Source organism: Coturnix japonica, chromosome 5, assembly GCF_054131305.1.
Source record: "Coturnix japonica strain WE chromosome 5, WE-NBRP24, whole genome shotgun sequence".
NCBI lineage: Eukaryota > Metazoa > Chordata > Aves > Galliformes > Phasianidae > Coturnix > Coturnix japonica.
This window is the reverse complement of record NC_140667.1, coordinates 35351782-35376835: the sequence shown is the minus strand read 5'-3', so window position 1 is coordinate 35376835 and position 25054 is coordinate 35351782. Positions and strand designations below refer to the sequence as shown.

Below are 25054 nucleotides of genomic sequence, written 5' to 3'. Positions count from 1 at the left end.
TTAAAAGTGAAAAAGGTATGTTAATCAAAACCAGCAAAAGCAAGGAGCTGAGTGGGGGTTGATGAGGTATGGGCTTTTAAAGTGCCCCACCTACCAGAAGTACCATTTTTGAGTGCTCCTTCCCTGTAAAAAAAAAAAAAGACGATAAACTCTGTAAAACACAAAACCAAATAAAAACACAATTCATACCATGTAACTTGGAACCTGTGAAACAAAACAACATACATCCTGATAAAAAAAAACTAAAAAAACAAAAAAATAAAAAACACTGCCAGATTTCACGGACTGCTGTTACCTTAGACACAACTGCCAAAGAATGTAGAAGTCACTGTGGAAATCCATCAACATGCTCCTGTTTTGTAAAATGAATGACCTCTCACAGCTCCAAAACAACTCACCCTCTAGATTCAGGAGGGACAATATCAATACTTACTTACGAGCCCCTCCACTCTGAAACAATGACCAGCAATGCATGCATAGCCATTATACAGCTTACGAAACATAATGAAAGTATAACCAAGTTTAGGTCACAATTAAGAAAAAGATAGGAGTAAAATTACTCAAAACTAAATCAAGTTCAATACAGGAAAGCATCCTACTTCCTTCTAAGATAAATCAAGCATCAACAACTGCTCTAATATTTTTGCTGAGATAAATTTTACTACCCTTGCTCCAAGAATACATACTATAAGCATTTCTTAAATCAATAAATGAAAAAAACATCTGTTGCAACAGTTTCCTTAAGTATAGCCATGACAGCCCTTTACTACCTTCCAAAAAGCAGAAATCAAAAGTTCTGAAAAAAAAAAAAAGAACTTTCCTTAGGGAAAAAAGCCAATACAAGTTAAAATTAAATAAACATAAAGTTAAATAGACATATATCAAAGGAGAAGGCACGTGCAACCAAGAAAATGACTCAGAAAAGAGAACCAACAATAACAGCAAATAACACAAAAACAAAAGACTCAGATTGAAAAAGGACTGTCACAGAAGATCACAACAACAACCAAAAGAAAGAGAACAAAAATAAAACAAAAATAAAACACAAATAAAAAACAAATAAAAAACAAATAAAAAAAATAAAAACCAAAAAAAACCAAATAAAAACACAAATAAAAAACAAATAAAAACCAAATAAAAAACCAAATAAAAAACCAAATAAAAAACAAATAAAAAACAAATAAAAAACAAATAAAAAACAAATAAAAAACAAATAAAAAACAAATAAAAAACAAATAAAAAACAAATAAAAAACAAATAAAAAACAACCAAACACAGGGAAGAAGGAGCAAGACCTACAAAAATGGAAGAAAAAAAAAAAAGAGGAAAAAAGAAATTCGCTCTAGAATGCAGAGATAATATTAAAAGCTAATTCTAACATATTTTAGAGAAGAAAAACAGAGACAAGGAACACACGAGCAAAAAATTACAAATAACTTTAATTAAAAACCAAGAAGCAGAATAAACATGACATATAAGTCCAAAGCACAGAAATACTGAGACTGAATAAGTTAGAATCATAAGAAAATGATGACATCAGCACACACAAACACTACAAATGCTTTGGTGCAACGCATCCAGCTCCTTCCTTTTACCCAGTGAGACAGTCCCTTTGCCCAACCGTAGTCGGCCTCTTCCTCCAGCCTCTTCCCCGCAGTTGCCTCGAAGCTCCGCGTCCCGCTTCTTCCTTCTTCAACGGCTGATCCTTCAGATGAAGGAGGAGACCCTCAGACCCAAGGAGCCCTAACTCCCCCACCTTAAAGGGGACGGGCGAGCCAGCGCCCCACGGGTGCCCGGCACACAGCCACCCAGCCAAGGATGACCCCGCACCCACCACCCCCAATTTGTCCCAGCAAGAACAACGTAAAGCAGCATTACTCACTTCAAATCGACGCGCCGCGGAGGTCCAGCCGGTGCTGCAGCAGGGCGCAGAGTCGGGCAACCTGGGCAAATTAGCTGGGCATGCAAAGCGGTGGCCAAAGAGTCGGCTCTTTCCCTGCTTACAGGGGGCCCCAGCCACTGCTTCCATTGCAAAGTGCCCGGGACTCCAGCGCTAGGCCCTCACTTACAGGGCAGCTCTGGTCCCAAAGGCTGAGGGAGGCTCCTTCTCCCCCAACTTAGGGGTCGCTATGATCCGCACCCCGCTAACGAGGCCGGTCACCCCACACAGGCTGCCAGCGGAGCACAAAGGCTCCCACGCCCAGACCCTGATTACAGGCGGGCCGATGACACCCACGGAGCCACAGAGCTTGGTTTCCCCCACAGCAGCGGGAACGACTCTCAGCAGCCAGGCAGTGGGGCGGTACGGGCAAAGGCCACAATCCAGATCCAAGCTACAATTCCAGGCAGGGCGCAAGCCCAGCCACACGCCTCTAAAAGGTCAGGGACAGAAACACCCACCCGAGTACAGGGGGTTCCTCAGCACACATCTCATCATAAACAGGGGGCACGCACAGCCCTGCCTACAGGACGGCACCCCACACCTCAGCATCTCCAAAAAGCCCCACGGAGCATAAAGCTCCCACCTGAGCCCGAACGACGGGCCGGCCCGCCCGGCAGAAGAACAACAACACAACACCACAACATCACATCTCTGGGAGCCCAGGGGGAAACCTCGACCCACTCAGCGGGGAGGTCGCCCCAACCTCAAGCAACACTTCAACCTACACCTCAACCTGCACCCTCTAACGGGCCAGGGAGGGGTCATTCCCACGAGCTGGCTAGAGCAGCCGGCTGCAGTACTGCAGTCTCCCCAGACCTGCTTACAGCGGGGTGGGCTGCTCGGGGGACAGAGGGCTCCGGGGACTCGTGTGGCACACACCCCGAGTACAGGGCTGCCACGCCGGCACATAGCCAGCAGGACAGGCGGCCGCGCAGGCACAGACCCAAGCCCTGGATACAGGGCGGCCTTGGCCACAAACCTACAGCGCTAGCTCTGCTCTGCCCTAGGGAGAGAAAAAAAAAAAAGGGGGCAAGACAAGAGGACATCTCGCTCCACTCGCAGGACTGAGCGGGAACACCCCGCCAAATTGATGCCTCAAGTCCGCCATTCCCCCCCGGAAAGCCGAAGCTTGGCTGCAGCATATTTTCAGGGAAGCCTAAAGGGAAAGCTCAATCGCTCTGCGTCACCCACGCAAGCGCACACAAGGAAAGGAAGGGGAACGCACACGCACAGGGGCAGCTTTCCAGAAGGGAAGGAGAACACGGCGTAGCCAATGCGCGGGCAAAAACCCGAACCCACGAGCAGCAGACAAGAGCCTCTGACCCACCCCCGGGGGCTGCACGGAGGCCACAGGCCTCAACGCGCCAAGGGGCTTCTCAGGGGGCCAAGGGACAAATGGCGCGACACGCACCCCGACTACGGGGCCGTCACATTGGCAGGTCACCAGCAGGAAACCGTGCCGAGGGGCTGGAGGAAGGGTGGCAGGGAAAGGGCGCTACCCTGCTTACAGGGTGCCCTCGGGGTCCAGCTAGCTCCGTTTCCCACTCGAGTGCGGAGAAGTGGCTCTCGCCCTCCGTACAGGGGGCCACAATCCCCGGGGCAGCCAAAAGGAGCAAGAAGGCAAAAGGCCAACTACAGCAAAAGACCCGAGCCCTGGTTACAGGGGCAGGTCGCCCAGCACAGAGCCGGCAGGCGCCGGCAACGCTCTACTGTGATGTGACATGCTTTTGCCCAGGGAGCCTCTCCCTTTGCCCATCCGTAGTCGGCCTCTTCCTTCCTCTTCTTCCCTTTGCCCGTCCGTAGTCGGCCTCTTCCTTCCGCCTCTTTCCCGCAGTTGCCTCGAAGCTCCGCGTCCCGCTTCTTCCTTCTTCAACGGCCGATCCTTCAGATGAAGGAGGAGACCCTCAGACCCAAGGAGCCCTAACTCCCCCACCTTAAAGGGGACGGGCGAGCCAGCGCCCCACGGGTGCCCGGCACACAGCCACCCAGCCAAGGATGACCCCGCACCCACCACCCCCAATTTGTCCCAGCAAGAACAACGTAAAGCAGCATTACTCACTTCAAATCGACGTGCTGCGGAGGTCCAGCCGGTGCTGCAGCAGGGCGCAGAGTCGGGCAACCTGGGCAAATTAGCTGGGCATGCAAAGCGGTGGCCAAAGAGTCGGCTCTTTCCCTGCTTACAGGGGGCCCCAGCCACTGCTTCCATTGCAAAGTGCCCGGGACTCCAGCGCTAGGCCCTCACTTACAGGGCAGCTCTGGTCCCAAAGGCTGAGGGAGGCTCCTTCTCCCCCAACTTAGGGGTCGCTATGATCCGCACCCCGCTAACGAGGCCGGTCACCCCACACAGGCTGCCAGCGGAGCACAAAGGCTCCCACGCCCAGACCCTGATTACAGGCGGGCCGATGACACCCACGGAGCCACAGAGCTTGGTTTCCCCCACAGCAGCGGGAACGACTCTCAGCAGCCAGGCAGTGGGGCGGTACGGGCAAAGGCCACAATCCAGATCCAAGCTACGATTCCAGGCAGGGCGCAAGCCCAGCCACACGCCTCTAAAAGGTCAGGGACAGAAACACCCACCCGAGTACAGGGGGTTCCTCAGCACACATCTCATCATAAACAGGGGGCACGCACAGCCCTGCCTACAGGACGGCACCCCACACCTCAGCATCTCCAAAAAGCCCCACGGAGCATAAAGCTCCCACCTGAGCCCGAACGACGGGCCGGCCCGCCCGGCAGAAGAACAACAACACAACACCACAACATCACATCTCTGGGAGCCCAGGGGGAAACCTCGACCCACTCAGCGGGGAGGTCGCCCCAACCTCAAGCAACACTTCAACCTACACCTCAACCTGCACCCTCTAACGGGCCAGGGAGGGGTCATTCCCACGAGCTGGCTAGAGCAGCCGGCTGCAGTACTGCAGTCTCCCCAGACCTGCTTACAGCGGGGTGGGCTGCTCGGGGGACGGAGGGCTCCAGGGACTCGTGTGGCACACACCCCGAGTACAGGGCTGCCACGCCGGCACATAGCCAGCAGGACAGGCGGCCGCGCAGGCACAGACCCAAGCCCTGGATACAGGGCGGCCTTGGCCACAAACCTACAGCGCTAGCTCTGCTCTGCCCTAGGCAGAGAAATAAAAAAAAAAGGGGGCGAGACAAGAGGACATCTCGCTCCACTCGCAGGACTGAGCGGGAACACCCCGCCAAATTGATGCCTCAAGTCCGCCATTCCCCCCCGGAAAGCCGAAGCTTGGCTGCAGCATATTTTCAGGGAAGCCTAAAGGGAAAGCTCAATCGCTCTGTGTCACCCACGCAAGCGCACACAAGGAAAGGAAGGGGAACGCACACGCACAGGGGCAGCTTTCCAGAAGGGAAGGAGAACACGGCGTAGCCAATGCGCGGGCAAAAACCCGAACCCACGAGCAGCAGACAAGAGCCTCTGACCCACCCCCGGGGGCTGCACGGAGGCCACAGGCCTCAACGCGCCAAGGGGCTTCTCAGGGGGCCAAGGGACAAATGGCGCGACACGCACCCCGACTACGGGGCCGTCACATTGGCAGGTCACCAGCAGGAAACCGTGCCGAGGGGCTGGAGGAAGGGTGGCAGGGAAAGGGCGCTACCCTGCTTACAGGGTGCCCTCGGGGTCCAGCTAGCTCCGTTTCCCACTCGAGTGCGGAGAAGTGGCTCTCGCCCTCCGTACAGGGGGCCACAATCCCCGGGGCAGCCAAAAGGAGCAAGAAGGCAAAAGGCCAACTACAGCAAAAGACCCGAGCCCTGGTTACAGGGGCAGGTCGCCCAGCACAGAGCCGGCAGGCGCCGGCAACGCTCTACTGTGATGTGACATGCTTTTGCCCAGGGAGCCTCTCCCTTTGCCCATCCGTAGTCGGCCTCTTCCTTCCTCTTCTTCCCTTTGCCCGTCCGTAGTCGGCCTCTTCCTTCCGCCTCTTTCCCGCAGTTGCCTCGAAGCTCCGCGTCCCGCTTCTTCCTTCTTCAACGGCCGATCCTTCAGATGAAGGAGGAGACCCTCAGACCCAAGGAGCCCTAACTCCCCCACCTTAAAGGGGACGGGCGAGCCAGCGCCCCACGGGTGCCCGGCACACAGCCACCCAGCCAAGGATGACCCCGCACCCACCACCCCCAATTTGTCCCAGCAAGAACAACGTAAAGCAGCATTACTCACTTCAAATCGATGCGCCGCGGAGGTCCAGCCGGTGCTGCAGCAGGGCGCAGAGTCGGGCAACCTGGGCAAATTAGCTGGGCATGCAAAGCGGTGGCCAAAGAGTCGGCTCTTTCCCTGCTTACAGGGGGCCCCAGCCACTGCTTCCATTGCAAAGTGCCCGGGACTCCAGCGCTAGGCCCTCACTTACAGGGCAGCTCTGGTCCCAAAGGCTGAGGGAGGCTCCTTCTCCCCCAACTTAGGGGTCGCTATGATCCGCACCCCGCTAACGAGGCCGGTCACCCCACACAGGCTGCCAGCGGAGCACAAAGGCTCCCACGCCCAGACCCTGATTACAGGCGGGCCGATGACACCCACGGAGCCACAGAGCTTGGTTTCCCCCACAGCAGCGGGAACGACTCTCAGCAGCCAGGCAGTGGGGCGGTACGGGCAAAGGCCACAATCCAGATCCAAGCTACGATTCCAGGCAGGGCGCAAGCCCAGCCACACGCCTCTAAAAGGTCAGGGACAGAAACACCCACCCGAGTACAGGGGGTTCCTCAGCACACATCTCATCATAAACAGGGGGCACGCACAGCCCTGCCTACAGGACGGCACCCCACACCTCAGCATCTCCAAAAAGCCCCACGGAGCATAAAGCTCCCACCTGAGCCCGAACGACGGGCCGGCCCGCCCGGCAGAAGAACAACAACACAACACCACAACATCGCATCTCTGGGAGCCCAGGGGGAAACCTCGACCCACTCAGCGGGGAGGTCGCCCCAACCTCAAGCAACACTTCAACCTACACCTCAACCTGCACCCTCTAACGGGCCAGGGAGGGGTCATTCCCACGAGCTGGCTAGAGCAGCCGGCTGCAGTACTGCAGTCTCCCCAGACCTGCTTACAGCGGGGTGGGCTGCTCGGGGGACAGAGGGCTCCGGGGACTCGTGTGGCACACACCCCGAGTACAGGGCTGCCACGCCGGCACATAGCCAGCAGGACAGGCGGCCGCGCAGGCACAGACCCAAGCCCTGGATACAGGGCGGCCTTGGCCACAAACCTACAGCGCTAGCTCTGCTCTGCCCTAGGCAGAGAAATAAAAAAAAGGGGGCGAGACAAGAGGACATCTCGCTCCACTCGCAGGACTGAGCGGGAACACCCCGCCAAATTGATGCCTCAAGTCCGCCATTCCCCCCCGGAAAGCCGAAGCTTGGCTGCAGCATATTTTCAGGGAAGCCTAAAGGGAAAGCTCAATCGCTCTGCGTCACCCACGCAAGCGCACACAAGGAAAGGAAGGGGAACGCACACGCACAGGGGCAGCTTTCCAGAAGGGAAGGAGAACACGGCGTAGCCAATTCGCGGGCAAAAACCCGAACCCACGAGCAGCAGACAAGAGCCTCTGACCCACCCCCGGGGGCTGCACGGAGGCCACAGGCCTCAACGCGCCAAGGGGCTTCTCAGGGGGCCAAGGGACAAATGGCGCGACACGCACCCCGACTACGGGGCCGTCACATTGGCAGGTCACCAGCAGGAAACCGTGCCGAGGGGCTGGAGGAAGGGTGGCAGGGAAAGGGCGCTACCCTGCTTACAGGGTGCCCTCGGGGTCCAGCTAGCTCCGTTTCCCACTCGAGTGCGGAGAAGTGGCTCTCGCCCTCCGTACAGGGGGCCACAATCCCCGGGGCAGCCAAAAGGAGCAAGAAGGCAAAAGGCCAACTACAGCAAAAGACCCGAGCCCTGGTTACAGGGGCAGGTCGCCCAGCACAGAGCCGGCAGGCGCCGGCAACGCTCTACTGTGATGTGACATGCTTTTGCCCAGGGAGCCTCTCCCTTTGCCCATCCGTAGTCGGCCTCTTCCTTCCTCTTCTTCCCTTTGCCCGTCCGTAGTCGGCCTCTTCCTTCCGCCTCTTTCCCGCAGTTGCCTCGAAGCTCCGCGTCCCGCTTCTTCCTTCTTCAACGGCCGATCCTTCAGATGAAGGAGGAGACCCTCAGACCCAAGGAGCCCTAACTCCCCCACCTTAAAGGGGACGGGCGAGCCAGCGCCCCACGGGTGCCCGGCACACAGCCACCCAGCCAAGGATGACCCCGCACCCACCACCCCCAATTTGTCCCAGCAAGAACAACGTAAAGCAGCATTACTCACTTCAAATCGACGCGCCGCGGAGGTCCAGCCGGTGCTGCAGCAGGGCGCAGAGTCGGGCAACCTGGGCAAATTAGCTGGGCATGCAAAGCGGTGGCCAAAGAGTCGGCTCTTTCCCTGCTTACAGGGGGCCCCAGCCACTGCTTCCATTGCAAAGTGCCCGGGACTCCAGCGCTAGGCCCTCACTTACAGGGCAGCTCTGGTCCCAAAGGCTGAGGGAGGCTCCTTCTCCCCCAACTTAGGGGTCGCTATGATCCGCACCCCGCTAACGAGGCCGGTCACCCCACACAGGCTGCCAGCGGAGCACAAAGGCTCCCACGCCCAGACCCTGATTACAGGCGGGCTGATGACACCCACGGAGCCACAGAGCTTGGTTTCCCCCACAGCAGCGGGAAGGACTCTCAGCAGCCAGGCAGTGGGGCGGTACGGGCAAAGGCCACAATCCAGATCCAAGCTACGATTCCAGGCAGGGCGCAAGCCCAGCCACACGCCTCTAAAAGGTCAGGGACAGAAACACCCACCCGAGTACAGGGGGTTCCTCAGCACACATCTCATCATAAACAGGGGGCACGCACAGCCCTGCCTACAGGACGGCACCCCACACCTCAGCATCTCCAAAAAGCCCCACGGAGCATAAAGCTCCCACCTGAGCCCGAACGACGGGCCGGCCCGCCCGGCAGAAGAACAACAACACAACACCACAACATCGCATCTCTGGGAGCCCAGGGGGAAACCTCGACCCACTCAGCGGGGAGGTCGCCCCAACCTCAAGCAACACTTCAACCTACACCTCAACCTGCACCCTCTAACGGGCCAGGGAGGGGTCATTCCCACGAGCTGGCTAGAGCAGCCGGCTGCAGTACTGCAGTCTCCCCAGACCTGCTTACAGCGGGGTGGGCTGCTCGGGGGACAGAGGGCTCCGGGGACTCGTGTGGCACACACCCCGAGTACAGGGCTGCCACGCCGGCACATAGCCAGCAGGACAGGCGGCCGCGCAGGCACAGACCCAAGCCCTGGATACAGGGCGGCCTTGGCCACAAACCTACAGCGCTAGCTCTGCTCTGCCCTAGGCAGAGAAATAAAAAAAAGGGGGCGAGACAAGAGGACATCTCGCTCCACTCGCAGGACTGAGCGGGAACACCCCGCCAAATTGATGCCTCAAGTCCGCCATTCCCCCCCGGAAAGCCGAAGCTTGGCTGCAGCATATTTTCAGGGAAGCCTAAAGGGAAAGCTCAATCGCTCTGCGTCACCCACGCAAGCGCACACAAGGAAAGGAAGGGGAACGCACACGCACAGGGGCAGCTTTCCAGAAGGGAAGGAGAACACGGCGTAGCCAATTCGCGGGCAAAAACCCGAACCCACGAGCAGCAGACAAGAGCCTCTGACCCACCCCCGGGGGCTGCACGGAGGCCACAGGCCTCAACGCGCCAAGGGGCTTCTCAGGGGGCCAAGGGACAAATGGCGCGACACGCACCCCGACTACGGGGCCGTCACATTGGCAGGTCACCAGCAGGAAACCGTGCCGAGGGGCTGGAGGAAGGGTGGCAGGGAAAGGGCGCTACCCTGCTTACAGGGTGCCCTCGGGGTCCAGCTAGCTCCGTTTCCCACTCGAGTGCGGAGAAGTGGCTCTCGCCCTCCGTACAGGGGGCCACAATCCCCGGGGCAGCCAAAAGGAGCAAGAAGGCAAAAGGCCAACTACAGCAAAAGACCCGAGCCCTGGTTACAGGGGCAGGTCGCCCAGCACAGAGCCGGCAGGCGCCGGCAACGCTCTACTGTGATGTGACATGCTTTTGCCCAGGGAGCCTCTCCCTTTGCCCATCCGTAGTCGGCCTCTTCCTTCCTCTTCTTCCCTTTGCCCGTCCGTAGTCGGCCTCTTCCTTCCGCCTCTTTCCCGCAGTTGCCTCGAAGCTCCGCGTCCCGCTTCTTCCTTCTTCAACGGCCGATCCTTCAGATGAAGGAGGAGACCCTCAGACCCAAGGAGCCCTAACTCCCCCACCTTAAAGGGGACGGGCGAGCCAGCGCCCCACGGGTGCCCGGCACACAGCCACCCAGCCAAGGATGACCCCGCACCCACCACCCCCAATTTGTCCCAGCAAGAACAACGTAAAGCAGCATTACTCACTTCAAATCGATGCGCCGCGGAGGTCCAGCCGGTGCTGCAGCAGGGCGCAGAGTCGGGCAACCTGGGCAAATTAGCTGGGCATGCAAAGCGGTGGCCAAAGAGTCGGCTCTTTCCCTGCTTACAGGGGGCCCCAGCCACTGCTTCCATTGCAAAGTGCCCGGGACTCCAGCGCTAGGCCCTCACTTACAGGGCAGCTCTGGTCCCAAAGGCTGAGGGAGGCTCCTTCTCCCCCAACTTAGGGGTCGCTATGATCCGCACCCCGCTAACGAGGCCGGTCACCCCACACAGGCTGCCAGCGGAGCACAAAGGCTCCCACGCCCAGACCCTGATTACAGGCGGGCCGATGACACCCACGGAGCCACAGAGCTTGGTTTCCCCCACAGCAGCGGGAACGACTCTCAGCAGCCAGGCAGTGGGGCGGTACGGGCAAAGGCCACAATCCAGATCCAAGCTACGATTCCAGGCAGGGCGCAAGCCCAGCCACACGCCTCTAAAAGGTCAGGGACAGAAACACCCACCCGAGTACAGGGGGTTCCTCAGCACACATCTCATCATAAACAGGGGGCACGCACAGCCCTGCCTACAGGACGGCACCCCACACCTCAGCATCTCCAAAAAGCCCCACGGAGCATAAAGCTCCCACCTGAGCCCGAACGACGGGCCGGCCCGCCCGGCAGAAGAACAACAACACAACACCACAACATCACATCTCTGGGAGCCCAGGGGGAAACCTCGACCCACTCAGCGGGGAGGTCGCCCCAACCTCAAGCAACACTTCAACCTACACCTCAACCTGCACCCTCTAACGGGCCAGGGAGGGGTCATTCCCACGAGCTGGCTAGAGCAGCCGGCTGCAGTACTGCAGTCTCCCCAGACCTGCTTACAGCGGGGTGGGCTGCTCGGGGGACAGAGGGCTCCGGGGACTCGTGTGGCACACACCCCGAGTACAGGGCTGCCACGCCGGCACATAGCCAGCAGGACAGGCGGCCGCGCAGGCACAGACCCAAGCCCTGGATACAGGGCGGCCTTGGCCACAAACCTACAGCGCTAGCTCTGCTCTGCCCTAGGGAGAGAAAAAAAAAAAAGGGGGCGAGATAAGAGGACATCTCGCTCCACTCGCAGGACTGAGCGGGAACACCCCGCCAAATTGATGCCTCAAGTCCGCCATTCCCCCCCGGAAAGCCGAAGCTTGGCTGCAGCATATTTTCAGGGAAGCCTAAAGGGAAAGCTCAATCGCTCTGCGTCACCCACGCAAGCGCACACAAGGAAAGGAAGGGGAACGCACACGCACAGGGGCAGCTTTCCAGAAGGGAAGGAGAACACGGCGTAGCCAATGCGCGGGCAAAAACCCGAACCCACGAGCAGCAGACAAGAGCCTCTGACCCACCCCCGGGGGCTGCACGGAGGCCACAGGCCTCAACGCGCCAAGGGGCTTCTCAGGGGGCCAAGGGACAAATGGCGCGACACGCACCCCGACTACGGGGCCGTCACATTGGCAGGTCACCAGCAGGAAACCGTGCCGAGGGGCTGGAGGAAGGGTGGCAGGGAAAGGGCGCTACCCTGCTTACAGGGTGCCCTCGGGGTCCAGCTAGCTCCGTTTCCCACTCGAGTGCGGAGAAGTGGCTCTCGCCCTCCGTACAGGGGGCCACAATCCCCGGGGCAGCCAAAAGGAGCAAGAAGGCAAAAGGCCAACTACAGCAAAAGACCCGAGCCCTGGTTACAGGGGCAGGTCGCCCAGCACAGAGCCGGCAGGCGCCGGCAACGCTCTACTGTGATGTGACATGCTTTTGCCCAGGGAGCCTCTCCCTTTGCCCATCCGTAGTCGGCCTCTTCCTTCCTCTTCTTCCCTTTGCCCGTCCGTAGTCGGCCTCTTCCTTCCGCCTCTTTCCCGCAGTTGCCTCGAAGCTCCGCGTCCCGCTTCTTCCTTCTTCAACGGCCGATCCTTCAGATGAAGGAGGAGACCCTCAGACCCAAGGAGCCCTAACTCCCCCACCTTAAAGGGGACGGGCGAGCCAGCGCCCCACAGGTGCCCGGCACACAGCCACCCAGCCAAGGATGACCCCGCACCCACCACCCCCAATTTGTCCCAGCAAGAACAACGTAAAGCAGCATTACTCACTTCAAATCGACGCGCCGCGGAGGTCCAGCCGGTGCTGCAGCAGGGCGCAGAGTCGGGCAACCTGGGCAAATTAGCTGGGCATGCAAAGCGGTGGCCAAAGAGTCGGCTCTTTCCCTGCTTACAGGGGGCCCCAGCCACTGCTTCCATTGCAAAGTGCCCGGGACTCCAGCACTAGGCCCTCACTTACAGGGCAGCTCTGGTCCCAAAGGCTGAGGGAGGCTCCTTCTCCCCCAACTTAGGGGTCGCTATGATCCGCACCCCGCTAACGAGGCCGGTCACCCCACACAGGCTGCCAGCGGAGCACAAAGGCTCCCACGCCCAGACCCTGATTACAGGCGGGCCGATGACACCCACGGAGCCACAGAGCTTGGTTTCCCCCACAGCAGCGGGAACGACTCTCAGCAGCCAGGCAGTGGGGCGGTACGGGCAAAGGCCACAATCCAGATCCAAGCTACGATTCCAGGCAGGGCGCAAGCCCAGCCACACGCCTCTAAAAGGTCAGGGACAGAAACACCCACCCGAGTACAGGGGGTTCCTCAGCACACATCTCATCATAAACAGGGGGCACGCACAGCCCTGCCTACAGGACGGCACCCCACACCTCAGCATCTCCAAAAAGCCCCACGGAGCATAAAGCTCCCACCTGAGCCCGAACGACGGGCCGGCCCGCCCGGCAGAAGAACAACAACACAACACCACAACATCACATCTCTGGGAGCCCAGGGGGAAACCTCGACCCACTCAGCGGGGAGGTCGCCCCAACCTCAAGCAACACTTCAACCTACACCTCAACCTGCACCCTCTAACGGGCCAGGGAGGGGTCATTCCCACGAGCTGGCTAGAGCAGCCGGCTGCAGTACTGCAGTCTCCCCAGACCTGCTTACAGCGGGGTGGGCTGCTCGGGGGACGGAGGGCTCCGGGGACTCGTGTGGCACACACCCCGAGTACAGGGCTGCCACGCCGGCACATAGCCAGCAGGACAGGCGGCCGCGCAGGCACAGACCCAAGCCCTGGATACAGGGCGGCCTTGGCCACAAACCTACAGCGCTAGCTCTGCTCTGCCCTAGGGAGAGAAAAAAAAAAAAGGGGGCAAGACAAGAGGACATCTCGCTCCACTCGCAGGACTGAGCGGGAACACCCCGCCAAATTGATGCCTCAAGTCCGCCATTCCCCCCCGGAAAGCCGAAGCTTGGCTGCAGCATATTTTCAGGGAAGCCTAAAGGGAAAGCTCAATCGCTCTGCGTCACCCACGCAAGCGCACACAAGGAAAGGAAGGGGAACGCACACGCACAGGGGCAGCTTTCCAGAAGGGAAGGAGAACACGGCGTAGCCAATGCGCGGGCAAAAACCCGAACCCACGAGCAGCAGACAAGAGCCTCTGACCCACCCCCGGGGGCTGCACGGAGGCCACAGGCCTCAACGCGCCAAGGGGCTTCTCAGGGGGCCAAGGGACAAATGGCGCGACACGCACCCCGACTACGGGGCCGTCACATTGGCAGGTCACCAGCAGGAAACCGTGCCGAGGGGCTGGAGGAAGGGTGGCAGGGAAAGGGCGCTACCCTGCTTACAGGGTGCCCTCGGGGTCCAGCTAGCTCCGTTTCCCACTCGAGTGCGGAGAAGTGGCTCTCGCCCTCCGTACAGGGGGCCACAATCCCCGGGGCAGCCAAAAGGAGCAAGAAGGCAAAAGGCCAACTACAGCAAAAGACCCGAGCCCTGGTTACAGGGGCAGGTCGCCCAGCACAGAGCCGGCAGGCGCCGGCAACGCTCTACTGTGATGTGACATGCTTTTGCCCAGGGAGCCTCTCCCTTTGCCCATCCGTAGTCGGCCTCTTCCTTCCTCTTCTTCCCTTTGCCCGTCCGTAGTCGGCCTCTTCCTTCCGCCTCTTTCCCGCAGTTGCCTCGAAGCTCCGCGTCCCGCTTCTTCCTTCTTCAACGGCCGATCCTTCAGATGAAGGAGGAGACCCTCAGACCCAAGGAGCCCTAACTCCCCCACCTTAAAGGGGACGGGCGAGCCAGCGCCCCACAGGTGCCCGGCACACAGCCACCCAGCCAAGGATGACCCCGCACCCACCACCCCCAATTTGTCCCAGCAAGAACAACGTAAAGCAGCATTACTCACTTCAAATCGACGCGCCGCGGAGGTCCAGCCGGTGCTGCAGCAGGGCGCAGAGTCGGGCAACCTGGGCAAATTAGCTGGGCATGCAAAGCGGTGGCCAAAGAGTCGGCTCTTTCCCTGCTTACAGGGGGCCCCAGCCACTGCTTCCATTGCAAAGTGCCCGGGACTCCAGCACTAGGCCCTCACTTACAGGGCAGCTCTGGTCCCAAAGGCTGAGGGAGGCTCCTTCTCCCCCAACTTAGGGGTCGCTATGATCCGCACCCCGCTAACGAGGCCGGTCACCCCACACAGGCTGCCAGCGGAGCACAAAGGCTCCCACGCCCAGACCCTGATTACAGGCGGGCCGATGACACCCACGGAGCCACAGAGCTTGGTTTCCCCCACAGCAGCGGGAACGACTCTCAGCAGCCAGGCAGTGGGGCGGTACGGGCAAAGGCCACAATCCAGATCCAAGCTACGATTCCAGGCAGGGCGCAAGCCCAGCCACACGCCTCTAAAAGGTCAGGGACAGAAACACCCACCCGAGTACAGGGGGTTCCTCAGCACACATCTCATCATAAACAGGGGGCACGCACAGCCCTGCCTACAGGACGGCACCCCACACCTCAGCATCTCCAAAAAGCCCCACGGAGCATAAAGCTCCCACCTGAGCCCGAACGACGGGCCGGCCCGCCCGGCAGAAGAACAACAACACAACACCACAACATCACATCTCTGGGAGCCCAGGGGGAAACCTCGACCCACTCAGCGGGGAGGTCGCCCCAACCTCAAGCAACACTTCAACCTACACCTCAACCTGCACCCTCTAACGGGCCAGGGAGGGGTCATTCCCACGAGCTGGCTAGAGCAGCCGGCTGCAGTACTGCAGTCTCCCCAGACCTGCTTACAGCGGGGTGGGCTGCTTGGGGGACGGAGGGCTCCGGGGACTCGTGTGGCACACACCCCGAGTACAGGGCTGCCACGCCGGCACATAGCCAGCAGGACAGGCGGCCGCGCAGGCACAGACCCAAGCCCTGGATACAGGGCGGCCTTGGCCACAAACCTACAGCGCTAGCTCTGCTCTGCCCTAGGGAGAGAAAAAAAAAAAAGGGGGCAAGACAAGAGGACATCTCGCTCCACTCGCAGGACTGAGCGGGAACACCCCGCCAAATTGATGCCTCAAGTCCGCCATTCCCCCCCGGAAAGCCGAAGCTTGGCTGCAGCATATTTTCAGGGAAGCCTAAAGGGAAAGCTCAATCGCTCTGCGTCACCCACGCAAGCGCACACAAGGAAAGGAAGGGGAACGCACACGCACAGGGGCAGCTTTCCAGAAGGGAAGGAGAACACGGCGTAGCCAATGCGCGGGCAAAAACCCGAACCCACGAGCAGCAGACAAGAGCCTCTGACCCACCCCCGGGGGCTGCACGGAGGCCACAGGCCTCAACGCGCCAAGGGGCTTCTCAGGGGGCCAAGGGACAAATGGCGCGACACGCACCCCGACTACGGGGCCGTCACATTGGCAGGTCACCAGCAGGAAACCGTGCCGAGGGGCTGGAGGAAGGGTGGCAGGGAAAGGGCGCTACCCTGCTTACAGGGTGCCCTCGGGGTCCAGCTAGCTCCGTTTCCCACTCGAGTGCGGAGAAGTGGCTCTCGCCCTCCGTACAGGGGGCCACAATCCCCGGGGCAGCCAAAAGGAGCAAGAAGGCAAAAGGCCAACTACAGCAAAAGACCCGAGCCCTGGTTACAGGGGCAGGTCGCCCAGCACAGAGCCGGCAGGCGCCGGCAACGCTCTACTGTGATGTGACATGCTTTTGCCCAGGGAGCCTCTCCCTTTGCCCATCCGTAGTCGGCCTCTTCCTTCCTCTTCTTCCCTTTGCCCGTCCGTAGTCGGCCTCTTCCTTCCGCCTCTTTCCCGCAGTTGCCTCGAAGCTCCGCGTCCCGCTTCTTCCTTCTTCAACGGCCGATCCTTCAGATGAAGGAGGAGACCCTCAGACCCAAGGAGCCCTAACTCCCCCACCTTAAAGGGGACGGGCGAGCCAGCGCCCCACGGGTGCCCGGCACACAGCCACCCAGCCAAGGATGACCCCACACCCACCACCCCCAATTTGTCCCAGCAAGAACAACGTAAAGCAGCATTACTCACTTCAAATCGACGCGCCGCGGAGGTCCAGCCGGTGCTGCAGCAGGGCGCAGAGTCGGGCAACCTGGGCAAATTAGCTGGGCATGCAAAGCGGTGGCCAAAGAGTCGGCTCTTTCCCTGCTTACAGGGGGCCCCAGCCACTGCTTCCATTGCAAAGTGCCCGGGACTCCAGCGCTAGGCCCTCACTTACAGGGCAGCTCTGGTCCCAAAGGCTGAAGGAGGCTCCTTCTCCCCCAACTTAGGGGTCGCTATGATCCGCACCCCGCTAACGAGGCCGGTCACCCCACACAGGCTGCCAGCGGAGCACAAAGGCTCCCACGCCCAGACCCTGATTACAGGCGGGCCGATGACACCCACGGAGCCACAGAGCTTGGTTTCCCCCACAGCAGCGGGAACGACTCTCAGCAGCCAGGCAGTGGGGCGGTACGGGCAAAGGCCACAATCCAGATCCAAGCTACGATTCCAGGCAGGGCGCAAGCCCAGCCACACGCCTCTAAAAGGTCAGGGACAGAAACACCCACCCGAGTACAGGGGGTTCCTCAGCACACATCTCATCATAAACAGGGGGCACGCACAGCCCTGCCTACAGGACGGCACCCCACACCTCAGCATCTCCAAAAAGCCCCACGGAGCATAAAGCTCCCACCTGAGCCCGAACGACGGGCCGGCCCGCCCGGCAGAAGAACAACAACACAACACCACAACATCACATCTCTGGGAGCCCAGGGGGAAACCTCGACCCACTCAGCGGGGAGGTCGCCCCAACCTCAAGCAACACTTCAACCTACACCTCAACCTGCACCCTCTAACGGGCCAGGGAGGGGTCATTCCCACGAGCTGGCTAGAGCAGCCGGCTGCAGTACTGCAGTCTCCCCAGACCTGCTTACAGCGGGGTGGGCTGCTCGGGGGACAGAGGGCTCCGGGGACTCGTGTGGCACACACCCCGAGTACAGGGCTGCCACGCCGGCACATAGCCAGCAGGACAGGCGGCCGCGCAGGCACAGACCCAAGCCCTGGATACAGGGCGGCCTTGGCCACAAACCTACAGCGCTAGCTCTGCTCTGCCCTAGGGAGAGAAAAAAAAAAAGGGGGCGAGACAAGAGGACATCTCGCTCCACTCGCAGGACTGAGCGGGAACACCCCGCCAAATTGATGCCTCAAGTCCGCCATTCCCCCCCGGAAAGCCGAAGCTTGGCTGCAGCATATTTTCAGGGAAGCCTAAAGGGAAAGCTCAATCGCTCTGTGTCACCCACGCAAGCGCACACAAGGAAAGGAAGGGGAACGCACACGCACAGGGGCAGCTTTCCAGAAGGGAAGGAGAACACGGCGTAGCCAATGCGCGGGCAAAAACCCGAACCCACGAGCAGCAGACAAGAGCCTCTGACCCACCCCCGGGGGCTGCACGGAGGCCACAGGCCTCAACGCGCCAAGGGGCTTCTCAGGGGGCCAAGGGACAAATGGCGCGACACGCACCCCGACTACGGGGCCGTCACATTGGCAGGTCACCAGCAGGAAACCGTGCCGAGGGGCTGGAGGAAGGGTGGCAGGGAAAGGGCGCTACCCTGCTTACAGGGTGCCCTCGGGGTCCAGCTAGCTCCGTTTCCCACTCGAGTGCGGAGAAGTGGCTCTCGCCCTCCGTACAGGGGGCCACAATCCCCGGGGCAGCCAAAAGGAGCAAGAAGGCAAAAGGCCAACTACAGCAAAAGACCCGAGCCCTGGTTACAGGGGCAGGTCACCCAGCACAGAGCCGGCAGGCGCCGGCAACGCTCTACTGTGATGTGACATGCTTTTGCCCAGGGAGCCTCTCCCTTTGCCCATCCGTAGTCGGCCTCTTCCTTCCTCTTCTTCCCTTTGCCCGTCCGTAGTCGGCCTCTTCCTTCCGCCTCTTTCCCGCAGTTGCCTCGAAGCTCCGCGTCCCGCTTCTTCCTTCTTCAACGGCCGATCCTTCAGATGAAGGAGGAGACCCTCAGACCCAAGGAGCCCTAACTCCCCCACCTTAAAGGGGACGGGCGAGCCAGCGCCCCACGGGTGCCCGGCACACAGCCACCCAGCCAAGGATGACCCCGCACCCACCACCCCCAATTTGTCCCAGCAAGAACAACGTAAAGCAGCATTACTCACTTCAAATCGACGCGCCGCGGAGGTCCAGCCGGTGCTGCAGCAGGGCGCAGAGTCGGGCAACCTGGGCAAATTAGCTGGGCATGCAAAGCGGTGGCCAAAGAGTCGGCTCTTTCCCTGCTTACAGGGGGCCCCAGCCACTGCTTCCATTGCAAAGTGCCCGGGACTCCAGCGCTAGGCCCTCACTTACAGGGCAGCTCTGGTCCCAAAGGCTGAGGGAGGCTCCTTCTCCCCCAACTTAGGGGTCGCTATGATCCGCACCCCGCTAACGAGGCCGGTCACCCCACACAGGCTGCCAGCGGAGCACAAAGGCTCCCACGCCCAGACCCTGATTACAGGCGGGCCGATGACACCCACGGAGCCACAGAGCTTGGTTTCCCCCACAGCAGCGGGAACGACTCTCAGCAGCCAGGCAGTGGGGCGGTACGGGCAAAGGCCACAATCCAGATCCAAGCTACGATTCCAGGCAGGGCGCAAGCCCAGCCACACGCCTCTAAAAGGTCAGGGACAGAAACACCCACCCGAGTACAGGGGGTTCCTCAGCACACATCTCATCATAAACAGGGGGCACGCACAGCCCTGCCTACAGGACGGCACCCCACACCTCAGCATCTCCAAAAAGCCCCACGGAGCATAAAGCTCCCACCTGAGCCCGAACGACGGGCCGGCCCGCCCGGCAGAAGAACAACAACACAACACCACAACATCACATCTCTGGGAGCCCAGGGGGAAACCTCGACCCACTCAGCGGGGAGGTCGCCCCAACCTCAAGCAACACTTCAACCTACACCTCAACCTGCACCCTCTAACGGGCCAGGGAGGGGTCATTCCCACGAGCTGGCTAGAGCAGCCGGCTGCAGTACTGCAGTCTCCCCAGACCTGCTTACAGCGGGGTGGGCTGCTCGGGGGACAGAGGGCTCCGGGGACTCGTGTGGCACACACCCCGAGTACAGGGCTGCCACGCTGGCACATAGCCAGCAGGACAGGCGGCCGCGCAGGCACAGACCCAAGCCCTGGATACAGGGCGGCCTTGGCCACAAACCTACAGCGCTAGCTCTGCTCTGCCCTAGGGAGAGAAAAAAAAAAAAGGGGGCGAGACAAGAGGACATCTCGCTCCACTCGCAGGACTGAGCGGGAACACCCCGCCAAATTGATGCCTCAAGTCCGCCATTCCCCCCCGGAAAGCCGAAGCTTGGCTGCAGCATATTTTCAGGGAAGCCTAAAGGGAAAGCTCAATCGCTCTGCGTCACCCACGCAAGCGCACACAAGGAAAGGAAGGGGAACGCACACGCACAGGGGCAGCTTTCCAGAAGGGAAGGAGAACACGGCGTAGCCAATGCGCGGGCAAAAACCCGAACCCACGAGCAGCAGACAAGAGCCTCTGACCCACCCCCGGGGGCTGCACGGAGGCCACAGGCCTCAACGCGCCAAGGGGCTTCTCAGGGGGCCAAGGGACAAATGGCGCGACACGCACCCCGACTACGGGGCCGTCACATTGGCAGGTCACCAGCAGGAAACCGTGCCGAGGGGCTGGAGGAAGGGTGGCAGGGAAAGGGCGCTACCCTGCTTACAGGGTGCCCTCGGGGTCCAGCTAGCTCCGTTTCCCACTCGAGTGCGGAGAAGTGGCTCTCGCCCTCCGTACAGGGGGCCACAATCCCCGGGGCAGCCAAAAGGAGCAAGAAGGCAAAAGGCCAACTACAGCAAAAGACCCGAGCCCTGGTTACAGGGGCAGGTCGCCCAGCACAGAGCCGGCAGGCGCCGGCAACGCTCTACTGTGATGTGACATGCTTTTGCCCAGGGAGCCTCTCCCTTTGCCCATCCGTAGTCGGCCTCTTCCTTCTTCTTCCTTCCTGCTGTTGCATCTGAGGTCTTCATTCTGATTCTTCCTCCTTCAGTAGCCAATCCTTCAATGCCTCCTTTTTCATCTGAGCCTTGAGGTGCTTTAACTCCCCCACCTAAAGGAGACAGGTAATCAACCTTATGCTTTCCTTATTTCATTGGCACTTCCCAGAAGCTTGCTTGACTTTACATCAGAATTACAGAACTGCTGGGGCTGAATGGGTCTTCTCTAGTCCAACCCTTTGCCAATGCAGGCTCCATAGTCTGTTTTGTATAGGTAGTCTCCTAGGCTCGTTTTGAACATCTGCAGAGAAGGATTCCACAACAGCTCTGGGCATCCCATTCTACTGCTCTTTCACATTTACTGTGAAGAAGTTTTTTTACACGTTTGTGAAGAACTTTCCATGCTTCAGTCTGTGGTTGTTTACCCTTATCCTATTGCCATGTACCATTGATGAGAGTCTGGCCTCATCCCTCTACCTTCTGAGCCATATATATTTATGGACATTGATAAATCCCCTCTGAGTTTTCTTTTCTCAAGGCTTGAGAGGCCCATGCTCCTTAGCCTTTCCTCATAAGAGAGGTGCTCCAGACCCTTCATCATCTTTGTGGCCCACTACTTTATGCTTTCCAGGACACCTCTGTATTTATTTTTTATCCTGAGGAGCCCATAACTGGTCACCATACACCAAAGCAGAGTACAGGGGGAGAAACATCTCCCTTCACACGCTGTCAGCACACTTTTTAAGGCACCTCAGAATGCTACTGGCCTCCCTGGCCACCCAAGGGCACTGCTGGCTCATAGCCAACCTGCCATCCAGCCAGAACCCCAGGTCCCTTTCTGCAGTGCTCCTCTCCAGCAAGTCACCTCCCAACTTGTACTGCTTCATGCAATTATTCCTCTCTAAACGCCAGACTCTACACTTGATCTTGTTAAATCCTATCTGCTTTCTGTCTGCCAAACTGTCCAGGTCTCACTGAACGGCAGCACATCTTTCTGGTGCTGTCAGCATTCCTCCCAACTCTGTGTCATCATGTAACTTGCTGAGGGTGGGCACTACCCCTCATCAAGGTAATTGATGAAGATGCTGAACAAAACCAGAGACAGCACCAACCACTGAGGAACACCACTAAATACAAGTCTCCAGCTGTTTCTGCTAACAGTCACAACCCCCTGAGCTTAGACAGAAAGCCAGTTCTCAACCCACCTCACCATTCACTCATCTGTTCCTCACTATTTATTCCACACTCAGCTTTATTATAAGGATTCTTTAGGGGGCTTTGGGCAAGTGGGGTAGGTAGGTAAGGGCTGTGCCCATGACACCAAACCTCTCTTCAAACATCCACATGTCAGGTCCGTCCTACTTTGACAGGGAGTCCACCAGTTTTTGGGGGCATCACCCAGGCATCCCTCCCTCTGGCATGTCAGCATATCACTCCACCTGTCACCCATTCACACTCCTCACACCCCTCTCCTCTGACAGCTGCAGGGTCAGGCATTTCCTGCAGTCAGAGACCTGAACAAGTCAGGTGGGTGGCTTGTCTCTGCCCTGGCATCTGGTCCCAGCATAGCAGCTTACTGCCTTTCCCTTTTCTCAGGGCAGGAAGGGCATTTGCATCCTCCCCCTCATTCGCCCCTTAGCCCGCCAAAGACATTTGTCTCTCATCACACAGCCCTCAGCGCAGGAACGACTCTTGCCTCTAACACCTTTTAGCTCGGGAGCAGTATTTGTCTCCTTCCTTTCGCACGCCTCTGCGCGCGGGATCGACTTTTGTCACCTCTCAGTCGGCGAACAGTACCCCCCTCACTGCCCCGCCACGCGCCGCTCAGCCCGGGAACATCTTTTCGCTCTCCAGTCGAGCTCCTCAGCTCGCCAGCGACACCTGCCTACGCCGCCGCCTCACGCGCCGCTCTGCCCGGGAGCGTTTGTTCCCGCTCCAGTCAGGCGCCTCAGCCCGAGAGCGGCACGCGCCTCCTCACGCACGCCTCAGCGCGCGAACGACATTCACCGCCGCTCCAGTCAGGCACCGATCTGCTCGGGAGCGGCGCCCGCCTTCCAGCCCCCCCCCCACCAGCCGCTCAACCCGGGGGCGGAATTTCTCTTCTCTCCACACAGGTGTGCTTCAGCCCACCAGAGACAATTTCCTCCACCCCATCACACACCCCTCAGCCCGGGAACGGCATCCGCTTCCGCCGCCCCTCAGCCCCTCACACATTCCTCAGCGCGCCAACGAAACTTCTCGTCGCTCCAGTCAGGCGCCCCTCAGCCCAGGAGCGGCATTTCTCTTCGCTCCAGCCAGGCGCTCCTCAGCCACCAGAGACATTTTTCTCCATTCCCTCACGCGCTCCTCAACCCGGGAACGGCACCCGCCTCCGCCGCTCCTCAGCCCCTCACACGCCCACAAACAGCACCCACCGTCACCCCCACACACACCAACGCTCCGCTAAGCCCAGGAGCAACATTTCTCTTCGCCCCACTCAGGCGCCCCTCGGCCCACCACAGACATTCTCCTCCAAGTCCTCAGGCACCCCCTCAGCTCAGCCCCCAGCCCAGGCGCGGCAGCTGCCCTCACCACCCCTCCATGTACCAACCACCTTCAGCGACAACCCCTCACTCTTCCCCACTCGGTGCCGTGCCATCCCGCCCCACCACCCCCCAACCCTTCAAACCCATCAGGGATGGTTCCCATCCCCTTACCTTAGCCCAGTCAGCTTCTGTCCGGCATCCCACCTCACGCACTCAGCTTCTCGCCACGCCCTGAGGCGAGCAGCGGTCTTTCCTTTACCTGTGCGTGCGCCTTATATAGGTGCCTTCCCGCCCTCTGCCCGCCAGCCAATAGGAGCAAAGAACGCCGCTCTGGCTTCCCGCCTCTTTTGCACATCGCTTCACCGTTCCCGCTCTTTCCACGCGGTTGCAGCAGCGCCAGGCACGCGCCGCTTGCAGGTGTTGCTGTTTGCAGGTGTTGCTGCTTGCAGGCGTTCCCGCTCGCGCTCCTGTAGCACCTCGCTCCCACACGGAGCACCGTGGCACAACCGGGTGCGGGGCACTCATTTATTCACTCTCTGTGTTTGCTTTGAAAGTCACATTAAATGTTTGGTGTTCCTTCCAAGGCAGTAGATACCCAACGGAGTCTTTCTATTTACTTATTTATTTATTTTGCCCTTAGATCTGACCATAGTGCATTAACACGGGGTTGTTGTGGATGCTGCCCCTGTTTGTGGAGCTCGTTGGTTGCCCTCTCATGGGACGATATTATGTAGCACTTTGATGGCAGTTTTATTTCACCTGCTGTGCTGTTTGTCAACTCTGGGAGCGGGGTTTAAGGTTTTATTTTGCTGTGCTGTGTGGCCTTGGCCCGTGTTATGATAAAATTGTTGGCGGGGAAACGAGTCTGGTGTTTGCATTCAGCGCTGCAGCCATCTCTGGGCTTTGGGAACCATATTGTGGAGGTTGTTAGTAATTAAGCTCTTTGCTTTGTCTCCTCAGGGAGCCAGGCTGTTGAGGAGGACGTTTTCCAGCAGTTCCTCAGCCTCCTTTTCTCTCCCATTTATATTCTCCTCTAAAGTATTTACAACAGCTTCTGCGGACTTGGTGTGTCTGTGGGATGTTCTATTGCTGCGTGTCACAAATGTGCTTCGGGTTACATTCGTGATTAAACGATTATGTAAGAATATGGTTTGCACCTCCTTTCTCTGAGGACAGATTTTATGCATCGTTAGTGCTCTTTGCTTCGTTTACATGCGTTTTCTCATTCCCAGCTTCACTCTCCGGACCCATCATTTCTCTTCCCCTCCACACTGAGAAATACTCCTTAACTGTGCTTCGAAACGATGGCGCTGATCTTAAAAAGAGTGAAAAATGGCACTGCAGGAGGATGGAAAGAAAACTCCGATGCTCGGCCGGGCCCGGCCCCGCTCTCACCCCGTCCCGTCCCACCCCGTCCAGCAAAGTGCCTTGTGCAGGAGCGCCATCTGGCGGCACAGCGTGGACGCAGCGGCGTCCCGTCGGGAGCAGCTCATCCTGCCAGCGGGGGAAGGGGGCGGGAGGAGGAGGGGTGTTATTGCAGTGTTAGTGTTACTGCAGAGTGTTAGTGTTATTGCAGAGTGTTCCTGCAGAGCCGCGATGGGAACGCGTGGGCCAAGTGCCTGTGATAAGTGCTCGGGGAAGGCCCGGCTCAAGCGCTGGCTCTGAAGGAGACCACCCGTCCGTGTACGTCAGAGCCATTCAGGTCCATCCCGCTCAGGAATTTGTTCATAAGGTGCTTTTCCTCCTTCATCTTCACCTTTGAGCTGTTTATGCTTGTATGTAGTAAACAGGTGGCAACTATAACACTATGTAACACACTCCTTTTTGCTCATGGGCTTCCTCCTTCCAACCTACA

The 25054-nt window shown here is 59.0% G+C and overlaps 1 protein-coding gene across 3 annotated transcripts in view; it reads right to left on the bottom strand.

The window, feature by feature from the left end:
- LOC146760758 (uncharacterized) overlaps positions 1-25054 on the bottom strand; it is a 60605-nt gene that overhangs the window by 10022 nt on the left and 25529 nt on the right. The window contains exons 2-13 of one of the 3 annotated variants that reach the window (XM_085549153.1): positions 23371-25049; positions 18836-20787; positions 16718-18658; positions 14599-16540; positions 12480-14421; positions 10361-12302; positions 8242-10183; positions 6123-8064; positions 4002-5945; positions 1883-3824; positions 1596-1705; positions 95-123 (exon numbers count right to left, since the gene is read on the bottom strand). In XM_085549153.1, coding sequence (XP_085405279.1) covers positions 95-123; positions 1596-1705; positions 1883-2029 — 286 coding nt within the window. In that variant the 5' untranslated portion in view covers positions 2030-3824; positions 4002-5945; positions 6123-8064; ... (5 more) ...; positions 18836-20787; positions 23371-25049. Of the gene's footprint in view, positions 1-94; positions 124-1421; positions 1706-1882; positions 3825-4001; positions 5946-6122; positions 8065-8241; positions 10184-10360; positions 12303-12479; positions 14422-14598; positions 16541-16717; positions 18659-18835; positions 20788-23370; positions 25050-25054 lie in introns of those variants that run through there. The other 2 variants (XR_014946687.1, XR_014946688.1) reach the window with 2 other exon arrangements.